The sequence below is a fragment of the Rhopilema esculentum genome, chromosome 11 (genome assembly GCF_057945365.1).
Source record: "Rhopilema esculentum isolate cy_ngs chromosome 11, ASM5794536v1, whole genome shotgun sequence".
Lineage (NCBI taxonomy): Eukaryota > Metazoa > Cnidaria > Scyphozoa > Rhizostomeae > Rhizostomatidae > Rhopilema > Rhopilema esculentum.
Genome location: NC_142825.1, coordinates 7,848,867 through 7,862,215, shown reverse-complemented (window position 1 = coordinate 7,862,215; position 13,349 = coordinate 7,848,867). Strand labels below are relative to the sequence as shown.

At 36.3% G+C, this 13,349-nt stretch overlaps 2 protein-coding genes across 2 annotated transcripts; one reads left to right on the top strand and one right to left on the bottom strand.

Annotated features, from left to right (window-relative positions):
* The first annotated feature begins 5 nt into the window (after positions 1-5).
* On the top strand, positions 6-1,427 carry LOC135693990 (oligoribonuclease, mitochondrial-like). Its single transcript, XM_065212613.2, has one exon. The coding sequence runs from the start codon at positions 59-61 to the stop codon at positions 611-613; it is 555 nt and encodes a 184-aa protein (XP_065068685.1). The 5' UTR covers positions 6-58; the 3' UTR covers positions 614-1,427.
* On the bottom strand, positions 1,421-7,475 carry LOC135693988 (arrestin domain-containing protein A). The gene has a single exon (XM_089111629.1). The coding sequence runs from the start codon at positions 7,220-7,222 to the stop codon at positions 6,023-6,025; it is 1,200 nt and encodes a 399-aa protein (XP_088967755.1). The 5' UTR covers positions 7,223-7,475; the 3' UTR covers positions 1,421-6,022.
* Between the last annotated feature and the right edge of the window lie 5,874 nt (positions 7,476-13,349).

Here is a 13,349-nt window from a genome sequence, read left to right as displayed (position 1 = left end):
CTAATCGGTTGTGGTTGTTAATCAATGGTTTGTTGTTACATCCATCACATGTGCATCCATGATGGCTGACAATCTAGTTTGGATTGATCTTGAAATGACTGGTCTCGATGTTAACCATGACGCAATAATCGAAATAGCTGTCCTAATATCCGATAAGGACTTGAATATCATTGCTCAAGGGCCTGATTTAGTGATACACCAGTCTAAAGAATTAATGGAAAACATGGATGAATGGTGCACGCGGCAGCATGGGGAGTCAGGACTAACTGCAAAAGTCCTACAGTCAAGAATTTTGTTAGAAGACGCGGAGCAGATCGTTCTTGAATTTGTCCAAAACCACACTAAGAAAGGATGTTGCCCTCTTGCAGGAAACTCAGTTCATACGGATAAGATGTTTCTAGAGAAATATATGCCGAATCTGAGTAGGCATTTACATTACCGCATCGTGGATGTTAGCACTGTGAAAGAGTTATGTCGTAGGTGGTACTCCGAAGAATATCAAAAATGTCCTGTAAAAAAAGAGAGGCACAGGGCACTAGATGATATAAAAGAAAGCATCGAGGAACTGAAGTTTTACAGGAGAAACATTTTTAAAAGTTTGCAGCTGCCGTAGATATTAAGATTGGGAGAAATATATTTGATCTTTAGCGGTTCACCAATCTGTGCTGAAGAAAATTTGCATGTGCCAAATAGTATCAAAGTTCCATCATTCTACCAAAAGAAGGGATTCCACACAACTGACATCAAAAGTTTTTGCTACGCTCCCTGCCACCAGTCTCTTCAAAGTATGACAGTCTTGGGTTTGCAAAACTCATTCATGCCACATTTTCCATGTGCAACTTCTCTTGACAATTCATTTGGCTTGCAAATAGAAGTTTTTAATAGAACTATAGCAAATTTGGTGTGCAATCAGAAAATGTTGGCATGCAGCACTATCCTGACCTTGCACATGCATCTGCCATACTCTGCAGACTTTGCCCTGCCATAACTCTTGGTAAACTGCACTCATTTTTTGAATGTTTCCTATTGCATCCCCCTCTTTCCTTCTTGTTAGATAGACAGATATGATGCAATTGTGTCAGGCCAGTATTGATTCCACGGCAGCTGCACTCCAGATAATATTTCTGAATAAATTGCACACCCAAGTGATGGGTATAGTTTTAAGAGTAGCTTAAATTTACATGTTTTCATCAAAAAGGACTTTCTAATTTTGCTTAAAATAGAGAGTGGAAAAACCTGTTGTTCTAAATTCAGTAAACATTTGAAATATTGATAACTAGTACACTTTTTAAAATAATGCAATCAATATAAAATGCCTAACTTTGCAGTTTCAACTTTCAATCCCTAACTTTCTCTTAGAGCAAAAATGGATGATACCAACAGGGTGCACACACAGATTTGCCCCCTTATCAAAATAGCACCTTTACACTTTGGGTAATTGCTTGAGCTTTCTCAAACCTGGTTGAAAACTGCAATCAAATCCAGACCTCAGAGGGTCCTCAGATTATTCACACTCCACCTCCCCTTGAAACTATACCCTGTCAAAAATTGGCAAACAATTTTTCTTCCCTCTCATAGCTGTATTTGGCTACAAAGATGGGCCAGAACAAATACAAAAAGTTTGAGACATATTTTGCTAACTCAACATCTGTCCTGGCCGTGTGCAAAGTTTTGAGCCATTTGACGGGTTCCTTGGGTACAAAATAGCTTTTTCATACCTGTATGTAGAGGCATTGTAAATCCGGAGAAAACAGGACTTTACTGATCGTACTTGCAAGGTACTACACTCGTAAACCACAGTGTAATCTGGGTCAAGTAACTTAGAGCTTTAAGGTCAATAAGCCTTTTTAAATAAACACAGCCCCTGCACATTGGATGCATGGATATGCAATATTGTAAATGAGACATGCGACCACAACTACAAAGCAACGATAATCGGCTTAAGTAACAGGTCAAGAGATTTTCAGGCCTCAACTAAAAGTTCTGATAAAGAAATTATGGAAACATTCGTATTGGAAACCATGGGATTTTTTCCATTTTCAAAATTTCTGTTTGTTTCAGATTTTGAACATTGTGTGCATTAAAAGTTCAGCTACTTGAATGTGAAAAAATTTAATGTTTTTATCCAGAAAACATTTAATGTAACCTTATGCAGGTTTTCCAAGGGACAACTGTAGCGAGGACAGTAGCAATGAGAAAAATTTTTTTGCTTAGGGCACTCCTTGATTTTTCACATTTTGTAGTTCTTGTCTATCAGAAGCAATACAAAGAATAAAGTAATAAATTATTTTTTTTCTCGAGTTCAAGTTCAAGTTCACTCTGCGTTTGATAGGATTTTCATATCTAGTTGACTATTTAAATTTTGATTACTTCCATTTCCTATCATTTAAAACAGAAACAGCAAGGACATACTTGTTGCCTTTCCTGAAACCTCAAAGAGTTGTCAGTTGCACTTGGCCCACAGCCTACAGGACTGGGCTTAAGAGATTGATGTTGGCTCTGATCATTTAGAGTACTTTTCACCATGGTATAATGTCAAAGCTGTTAGAGAACTTGAGAAACGTTTGGATCCATGTTTAGCTGCTTGGTTAAGTCTTAGGGTTTGAATCCATATCTGATGTTTGATACTGAGATTTAAGTTTTTATGTTCATTCAGCAGCAGATAGGAACCACTGACAGTACAGGGGGCAACTGCCCCTCATCAAAGTGCTTTTTTGATAAATGTACCCTTGACAGTGACCTGTAATGTATTATCAAAAGAGATAATAATATGAAATCCTGACTGTAGTGTCTGATTCATGACAAAATATCTCAAAATTTGTAAAAAAATTCTTATAAAAGCAGTTAGCCAATTTTCAAGATGCCTTCATTTCAAATAAAATTTAAAATGACAGTTGCAACAAAATTAGTAGAAGTTGGAAATCATTTGCTAAATGCCCTTTTACTGAAGCCTGCTTCCTTGCCCCTTTGTCGTTCTGGCACCCGTGTATGGTTATCTGTGATGTGCTTCGGTTTGAAGACAGTTAAAATATTGGGTAAATGCCAAGCTTAATTAGCTAAACATGGTTTGTTAAATGAGCCAAAGGCATTTAGCATTGAATTTTGGTTTTGGAATTTCTAACTTTGAAGTGTCATGTTATAACATGTTTTATTGGAAACAATAACTTTTTGGTGACGTTGAAGAAAAACATCTCAAAATCCTCTTAAAGGTTGAATCAGAAAACTGCCAGTACATGGAATAATACCCAATATTCATCTACATGGCCATAGGTGTTTTAAAGACAGATGAAGGTTGCTTTGGATGATTTCCCAGTTAATATCAAAAGTACAAAGTATTATTATGAATCTATAGGAAAACAGGTGCTGAAACAATCCAACATAAAACAGATGCCAAGTTTTTCACATATTGCAAGCAAGAAAGTACAGGAAGCAAGCAAATCAAAATATTTTCCTTTAGCTACAAGTTTGGCTGAAATATCCAAAAATTCCTTCTGTTGATTATCCCTTTTTACTCTAACTGGCATAAAATTAAATGAGTGAACCTGGTTTAGAAATAATCAAATAACAAAATTTCATAAAACTAGCGCCCAATGTACAGCAAATTATAAAAGAAATGGATAAATTTGGTGATTTATGACGATGTTTTTGTACTAAAATGGTTACAAAAATATAATATGCATTGTAAGTTGAAAACATTTTATTGCATGATGGGAAATAACTACACTACTTATATACTTGGTTAATATCTATATATCAAGATGAAAAGCAATTTCAAACATGTTTCCTTTTCATGCCATGAGAAATTTAAAATTAACCTTTAGAATTTATTTTGGAGTTGATGGCAAGAGGTTTCTAGAAACAGAGGTTGGTACCTTATTCATGTAAAATCTTGAAAATTTTGGAAAATGAAGCTATTCCTTGAAATGCTGACAACAAACAGGAAGGGCCTACAACAAAGAGGAATTGAAATAGAACATGACACAATCAGCTCTTTTTTTGGATAGGGGCGGGGACTGTGGAGAAGTTGGGATGGTGTCTTTAAAGGTCAAGAATTTTATTTTTATCTTTGTACAGTATATGTTTTAATTGTTTATATTGGGGAGAGGTTGAGAGGTCTGTAGCTAAGCCCTAGCAAGGGGAGGGAGAGGCTAAGAAGAGAGGGAGGTGAGATCAAGTTTGTTGATTTTAGTTTAGAAAGAAGGCAGAATCTGGGAAGCAAGAAGAGGGTAAAGGCTCAAAGTTACCAAACCCTGAGAATGAAAGATGAGCTGCAGGCAAACTTGGTGAATGTGACAAGGCAATTTGGAATGGGTGTGCACAGGAAGAGTAACTGTTTTGAGAATGTGCATATAATATCTTTAATCACTTGCCATCTAGGCCCAGTATCTATAAAAAACTAATAGTTTAGCAACACTACTTGGATATAATGAAAGCATTTGATACAGTTCCTCACAAACGTCTTTTAGTAAAATTGTCCTCATAGGGAATAATGGGGAAGACACTAGGATTAAATCATTTCTGACATCAAGAAGACAAAAAGTAGTTCTGAACGGATTCAGATGTCACTTGAAGGGCCCCAAGAGAGGATCCTTGGACCGATTTTGTTTCTCTGCTATATAAACGATCTTTCGCCAGTTATTCAGAATAAGGTGAAAGTGTTTGATGATGACACAAAAATCTATTCTGAAGTTGACAGTGTTGAGGATTGTAGAAATCTCAAAAAAATCTTGATCGAATCAGTTATTGGAGTTAAGAGATGGGGTCTGCAAAAGTGAAAAATATTGTGAATGTTGTTCAAATCACTAGTAAGACCAATTCTTGCATATAACAACACAATCTGACATCCATACTTTAAATCTATCAATGCGAAAATTGAATCTGTGCAAAGACAAGCTATAAAAATGATCAATGTAGCAAAGAACCTAAGTTATTCCAAGCGCTTTATGGCTGTCAATTTACCAACTCTAGCATTTTGATGCTTAAAAGGAGATATGATTCAAGTTATACAAATATCTAAATGAAAAGTATGATGTTGGCACCATTTAGCATAGATTAAAGAGAGTTTCACAACACACATGGACATCAGTTGAAACTGGTAAAATCTGTCTCAAGGTCAAACATTCGGAAGAACTTTTTTACAGATAGATGCATCAGTACCTGGAATAGTTTCCCAGAAAAAGTAGTCCAGGTGCAAAATTTGAATATCTTTAAAAACAGTGTTGATAAGCATTGGGAAGACCAGAAATTAAAACTGAATTTTTTTGTTTAAAGAGTTATTTCTTTTGTTTTGATGTTAAGAATCAAGAGCTAAGAATCAAGAGATAAATGAAAAATAGTATTTTTAATTAAATTAATAAACAAGCGCTGCAGTGCTTACAACATTAAATTTCATATGTATATGTATGTATTTACAACATCATTGAAGTAGAGGTGGGAACGACTCTGTAAGGTTGAATTTTCTGATGAGACAAACATCTTTTGATTGGATTTTATCAAAAAGCAAAGAGGATTTAATAGCACCAGCCCAATTATAAAAGCAGAACATCAAGAAGAACAAATTTGAGATGATAGTTAAATTGTTAAAAGTTGTAGGGGTTAGCAGAATTAACATGACCTAAAGAGGAAGCAAAGTTCTGCATGTTTTGAAGTAAAAGAAGTTTATGATTACCAATTAATGATAGCGTGTAGATAATATTCTTCTGTATTATAAGTTAAGCTGTTTCATTTTATTCTTTCGATCTTTGTACCATGAAAAAAAATTACAAAAATGTCTTGCTTTGCTAGTTCAAACTGTAGAAATGTTTCCAAATTTTCAAAATATTTCAAAAAAGGGAGGATCACTTTACTATTCAATAATTAACCTAAGAATTTATTTAACACATATAACATAATATCTTCAATATCCTCAACAAACATAATATACTAAAAAAAACAAGATTTTAACTTTCCTTTTTTTAAAAGATATGATGATTATAACTGCTTAATACTTCATCCATTACAAGTAAATCATCTTTTTTCACAACTAAACATCATAGAGTGCAGCAAACGGTAGAGGAATTTGTGAAAATTCATTTGTAATAAGCAACTGCCTAGAAACAGCATACAATTGTTCAACTTTGTGAACTTGCACCTCTTTTACCCAGTCAGGTGGCGTCCACTCTTCCCATGTTTCAACTGCAGATGGGTAAATTTGAACTGGAACAACAATAGAGACATCACTGTCAAGTGGGACATCAAGCTCAACATCAAGGTGATAAATATTTTTTACAATGGGTCCCATCGTAGTAGCAAGGTGCTCATTGCATTTGTTTTTCAACTCAATGGGTATATTGAATGACTTTTCTTGACACTTCCCCATTTCCAGTGGTACAATGATTAAATCATATTCTGGAAAAGCCTCAATTCTTTCACTAATATATTCACCATCTTCTACCCTTTTACCTTTTAGATTCATAGTCTTCATTAGTCTAATCTTTGCCTGTGAGACATTTATACTATTTGTCCTGTTCTGAACATCAAATTTCACAAATATTGTTTCTCCCAGAGTGAATGTGACTTTTTCCAAAGAAACATTTAGGATGATTTCCCCTTTCGGAAAGCAAAAACAAGTCCTAATCAGAGCTTTAGCTGTCTTCTTGAAATTAGTCTCTTTTCGTGCCATCAAGTCATCTTTCCTTACTTTAATTTCATGGCAACAATGAACATCCGCAGCATGTTGTGATAAGCTACTGTTTAGCTTAGCTGTGATACTGTACACAATTTCTGCTTCGTACATAGCGTGTTTTACTTCATCAAAAGTTGGTGACCTCTTGAAACTATTTGGAAGACCTTGCTTTAGTGTATATTTGAAAGGAAATGCATAACAACCCAGTGGAATAACTCCTTCTTTAAATTCAACAAGACAGAACTCATCCTTGAGGTGGATATGCTCTCCATCAAAAACTATCTCCTTGAATGCCACCTCTGGTTTTGTAGTATCCTCACCAGTGGATATGTCACAGAACCCAGTATCAGTAGACTCGCCAGAGGTGGATCGACTTCGAGGGAGTGATTGCCCCACGACCGGGACAGTCTGCTTCCATTTACACCTCTCTTTCCCAGAAACAGATACGTAGACTGTATCAGCTACAACAGGTTCCAAAAGACGAAGATATACTACACCGTATATGATGCTGCCAGCGGAGTATTCACTGCTGTTAGTCCGAATTATAATATCGTTCATTGTTGATAAAAATTGCTGCCTGTCTCCTTTTCAAAGCCAATTCAAAGTGAATAAAAAGATACCGTCCGCGTTTAGGCCAAGCTCGTTGGACGCTTCTAGCAATCTGCAAGCAGGAATACACCGTCTAAAAGTACATCATTAAGTAAGATACGTATGCTCTCATTCGTAGGTATCTTCAAGTTATGGATCTAACTTCTTTCCCTGAATTCTAAGCAAAAAGGAACTACCCCCTGTTCTAGGAACGAATTGCTGAATGCGGAACTGTTGTCTGCGGGAAACCGCGCAATCCCTCCTTCGCAATCCCTTCTGCGCAATCCCTCCCGCGCTGAGTGAAACTTGAAATCAGTGAGGAGTTTATTTCAGTGTTCTCACTTTTAAGGAAATTTCCCTCAACTAAGGAAATTTTTCTACTTTTCAAGGAACTTTTTGAGGGATTTTTAAAATTTTGAAAAATTTATAAATTGCTCTTCCATGATAACAGAAAATTATACATTTCAAACCAAACACAACATTGTATAAAAATAAAGCAAGAGAAGAAATTGAGTCATCAAAAAGGTCTTTAAAAACAGTCATATTAATCTGAACAAAGTTGTAGCATTATTATTTCTTGTGCTTCAAAATCAGTTGCATTGCTTTTCACTGTGCGGATAAGACGTAAAAATTTGTCATCTAACTGGTGTGCATGCAATTGGTTGACTTTCAAGCCATCCTGGGTGTGTATCTGCCCAACAAGTGTCTCTCTTTTGAGTTATTTCTTGCTGATGTTTTTACCAACTTCAATAAACTAAAAAGACGCTCAACAGAGGAATTGGAGACGGGCAAAGTAAGGATGGCAGAGACAATTTTCCTTAAATTAGGATACTTTGCGGAGCTGGTGATTGCTCTGACATTTAATCTTTGCTTCCAAAACACGATATGGTGTCATCTGCATCGACTTCTGATTGTTCTTCCAATGCCTGCTGTCTCTATTCAAGATCCGCTGCTTGGATATCTGCAATATTTTCGATATATGGCATAACGCGATACACCTCCAGCAAAGAGGGTGGATTGCACTTAGTAGCATTGATTGCCAACCGGATCTCAGAGGCTTTGAAAATTGGGTCGTTTATCTGGAATCGTGCTCTGATTTGTTTCACAAGCTCAATCATGAAACCAAGACATGTCCTTTTCACTTTGATGGCTGCTTCAGGATCATTGCAATCTGATAATGTAATGGTAGCATTTACACCCATGTAGATTTTGTCTACAGGTACTCGCGAATCGGGAAAGTCTATATCTGTTGTCAAAGGGTCCTTTGTCCTAACAGTGTCAAATCTAATGAAGTCTGAAAGAATGTTCTTCAGAAGCTTCAGAACTTCACTTCTCAGGTGATGGAGCATTGGTTCAGCTGTTTGGAACATTTTGTTAAAACAATTCAGCCGGTGAAGTTGACTATTCAGGAACTCCAGTTTTGCCTTAACAAACTTATTGCGCAGTCCCTGAAGAATAGACTCGGTTGTGTATGATGGATCTTTACCTTCAGAAACGTAATTTGTAAAATAAAGCTGCAATGCTTGCCATTGCTCGATCACTCTATCCAAACAGCTTTCCAAAGACAGCCATCTTATGCGGTTGGGTCTCTGCAAACTCCTGGAAATACTTTAACTCTGTCTGTCCAAGAGTTGATCTGCTAAAATGTGCGTAGATATTTCTGCACAAATCTTCAAGAGAGGTTGATAATTTTATACAAGAATGTGACGCACAAAGATGAATCATATGGCAGCTACACTTAACTGTGCTAGCATCTGGCAAATATCTCTTCAGCAAGGTCGATACACTATGTTTTTGACCAAACATCACATTACACGTGTCAGAAGCAAAACCAATAATGTTCTCCAAAGGAATCTTTTTCTCTTATGACTGGACGGAGATCATCTTCCTTGCAGTACATAACGCAAATGCCCAACTTTTTTTCGGAAGAAACATCAGTGGTTTCGTCTGGTATTATGCTGAAACGTAACGTTTTAACATATTCCTGAAATATGTACCAGTGACTTGGCGAGTAGCGTTGGTACACTTGGTAGCTGCCACACGTGTTTCCTGGAGGCTAACTGATTCTTTAGCGTCCTTTGGACCTCTGGCTTGGAGAAGACTCAGAAGAGAGCTGCTGATGCTGACTGATAAATTATGCTCCGCAATAAAGGCTGCGATTTATGTCACTGTTGTTTCTTTATATGTGCTTCTGTCGATCTGCTTTTTAACGCAGGCAGAAAGACCGACTTGATTCTTGGCACAAGCGCAAGCTTTCTTGCGTTGAGTAGACTCTCTGTGGCGTTGCAAGGCTGTTTTACTGCACGGAATAGCTTCGGCAAAAAACTTGCAGGAAGGATCATTCTTGCCAGCCTTAGGAGCAACAAGCCACTGTTTTAATGCTGGATCCGACATCCATTCACAACGGAATTTTTGATAATATTTGTTCTTTGTGGCAGACGTAGCTGAAGCTTATTCCATATCAGATTTTTAGATGTAAAAAACTTTCTGATTATTACAAAATTTGACCCGAAACGATGCTAAAATGTTACTTTTCCGGAAGCTGGTTTTATTTAATAACCCGGTCATGTTCAGTGATGTTGCGATCATCTGGCCAGAGCCTTACAACAGCGTTTCCTTTCCATCCATGGTCCGGAAACATCTGCCCAGAAAATTTATTTACAACTGGCAAAGTGTTTTGCTTTAGATTAATGACTCAATTTGACACTTATTTGTATGGCCACCGTTGTTAGGGGGCATTTTAACTATATCTTTTACAAAAAGGCTGGTTGTCAAAAATCTAAGGAATTTTTCCGAAATCTGAGGAAATTTTCGTGTGGTTTTAAGGAAATTTACATGAAGCAAAGTGAGAACACTGGATTTGGAGAAAAAATGATTTTTGATTTTCAATCATTGACTCATATGCAATATTTCGCAAGACATAACTAATTTTGGTAGAACTATCGTAAAAACTGGCAACAAATTATTTGATTGGTTACCGGGGTACGCTTTTGTTATTTTGATTGGCTTATATTTTGTCGCATATCATATTTCCTCGTTGACTAACATGAAAACGTCATGTGAATCAGGAGTAGGAGTAGTAAACACGTGGAGTTGTAAAAAGAAAATGGAGGATTATGAGATTTAAGATTAAGCTGAAGTCTTTTCTCTGCGTTCATTCTTTTGTTGATGCTAAGAACTAGCGTTCTGGAGTTAAATTCTCCAATAGCCTCAGAATCAGTGAGGCTAAGCAAAAACAAAGGTATTTTCAATGAAAAGATATGTAACAGAAAAATATTGTAAAATTACACAGAGCAGCCTGAATCGTAACAAATGGCAGACGTTTTCCGTCTTGCTTCAGATGTCACTTTTGGAAGCAATAAACTGTGTTCATTTCCACAAGTTGCTTTAAAATGTTTTACTTTCTAAAAGTACTTCATAAAGTCAAATGGTGCAAGTCCGTTCAAGGTCTTAAAGACCTCAATAGCACATATTATATTTCAGGTGGGGTTTATTGTTGGTAGTTTAACACAATTTCCATTTATAATATTTAAAGGTCGTAATCGGAGGTTTTCAAAAAGCTGCTTCTTAGATGGTGACTAGTACATAAAAATGACTTTAATCTAATTGATCCAACGTAACAGAAGTAAACTATTTGATACTGAACTCAGCTAAAAATACTAAACTATTTTAAACGAAAGATAATGACTTCAAAAAAGCTTTCTGAAATGTATTTAAAGCTAACCTAAAGAGCGTGTTTGTTAAATTTCCTGCTCGCTTGTAGGGATCCGCATTTTCCCGTTTTACCCCAGGGGCCTCTATGATCTCTCTGTGCCATTAAACTGATGTAATATTAGCCAATACTAAATAATCAAACAAACAGTAAATGATAAAAACGAAACTGCTTCCGAATTGTATAACTCATTTCAATTCCGCAAAGATTAGCGAAACTTGGAAAAAGAAAGAAAAGATAAAACAAAGAAAACACAGGGGTTATTCTAAGAAATATTCTCAACACCACAAATACAATGACTGGTACTTTTTTGTTAAACTTTTGAATCTACTTGTGAGAAAAATCAAAAACAGCGATAATTTTAGAGCCACTGACCACAAAAATAAGTCAAATCTTTCCTTCAGTGTTGGCATTGGCATTGTAGACGGTAAATATTGAGGGGATATAGAGGATGGTGTATTTCTACCCAATAAGGAAGCAAATACTCAAAATCCAGTGAAACTCGGCCGAATAACGGGGCACAACCCACTAGTAGAATCTATGCACATGAATGGTTGGAATTGAGAAAACTCAAAAATCCCGTTAGACAAATAAACATGCAAAATGCACGATTGAATATGCCTGGATCCGGAATTGGCATTACAGCATCAAGATGCGTTATTCTACGAATGGTACAATGAAAAATATGAAACTGGCGTATTTGGCTATGCCTCTCAACATCAATAAATGTGTATATCCGTATTTTATGCAAGCATTGGCCAGGATGCTAGCTGCAGTGCCACACTCGTGGGACATTAGGAGGCTTATAAGTGCATGAATAATCTTTAAAAAAACCACGTGAAATAGAATCATCGTTATATCATTATCGGTACCATACAAAATCTGTACCTACATGTGCATTTTAATTTGCCAGTGCTCAAAATGTGGAGCCCTTGTCCCAGAGGGGTTTACCTTGGAGAAAAAAATACAAGGTTGTGCCTTCTGCAGTAATTTTTTTGACCCTGTCCTAAAAAAGGATTTTGTAAACATGAAACTTCTCCTGGAATAAGAGCTTTAATTCCAAATTTGAGCTATAAGTGAAGAAAGCAATAGAGTGGACAACAATTTAATTTCAATGACAAATCTGATCTTTTCTGGAAAAAGTATCTTTGATGGGCAAGCCTCTGTCAGAAAAACTATTTTCAGCTAAAAATTGGACTCTTTTGGCAGGAAAAAATCCTGGCTAGTCAATGTATTAAGTAAACCTCGCAAGCGCTTGTCGAAATGTCACTCTTCTTCTTTGATAGAAGGTAAAAACTAAGAGAGAAAGGGAAAAGCAGCATTGGCTTAGAGGGGTGTACACGTATGCAGAAGAGTGTTGATCTTAAACGAACTACACTGAAAAATGAAGAGTCAAGATCAAAAGTAAAAATGATTTAAGATTCAGGACTGACTGACTATTTACTATAACTCTTCTGTTGTGTTACGTATTTTTGGGTGGAAATTCTTATTGTTTTGACAAACTATTTCTTATATTTTGCGATAAACTTTTCCAGAGGATCGACTTTTTTGCAACACCACAAAATTAAAATCACAACATCACAAGTCAAACTTACAACACCACAAAACGGTCACAAAACCACGTTAGAATAACCCCTAGAAAGTGAACTTCAAAGTTTAATGTACAGTTATTTTATTTAGTTACAAGAAGTTACAATTCTTTGTTATCATGAACGACTTGTCAATAATGTAAGCGGTCAACCTCTTGTAAATCCAATTGCCTTAGATGAGATATCGATCTTGATATCAAAAATCATTAATGGATCTTTCTTCTAGCTATTGAATAAAAGGGCGTGGTCGGTAAAGATTTCTTAAGGGTCACGTCCAAAAACCCACTTTTTTATCAAAATGTGCTGTGATAAGTTAGGTATGTTCCAAGATAATATCTTGCTGAAAAGTCGTAGGCCTGACCCAACCCCCCCCCCCCCCTTCCCATTGAAAGCCTAGATTTCCGCCATTGATACACCCGGAACGCCTCTGGTCCAAATTCTTGGATGCAAAACAGTCAAGCAGCTTATATTTAAAGCAACATCTTAAGTTGTGTCTAAGTCCTTAAATTCGCTGGCTCCTTATTATTTGAATTCGACATTCATTAGGTGCTTCTAAAGCAGTGGACGAATTCTACGCTTAATGGAGCTGAATTTGAAAAAAACATGAAACAAACGCCATAAAATATCTTTTTGCTCCTGATGAATCATCAGGGACGGATTTAGCGGGGGGTGTAGGGTGTGCGACACCCTCATATATTATATTTCTGTGTCTTTCGGTAAATTTTGCTTTCATTCAGTAAAAATCATTTTTTGGTAGTGATAAGTAGCAAAGTAACAAAGATTTTACGTTATTTTT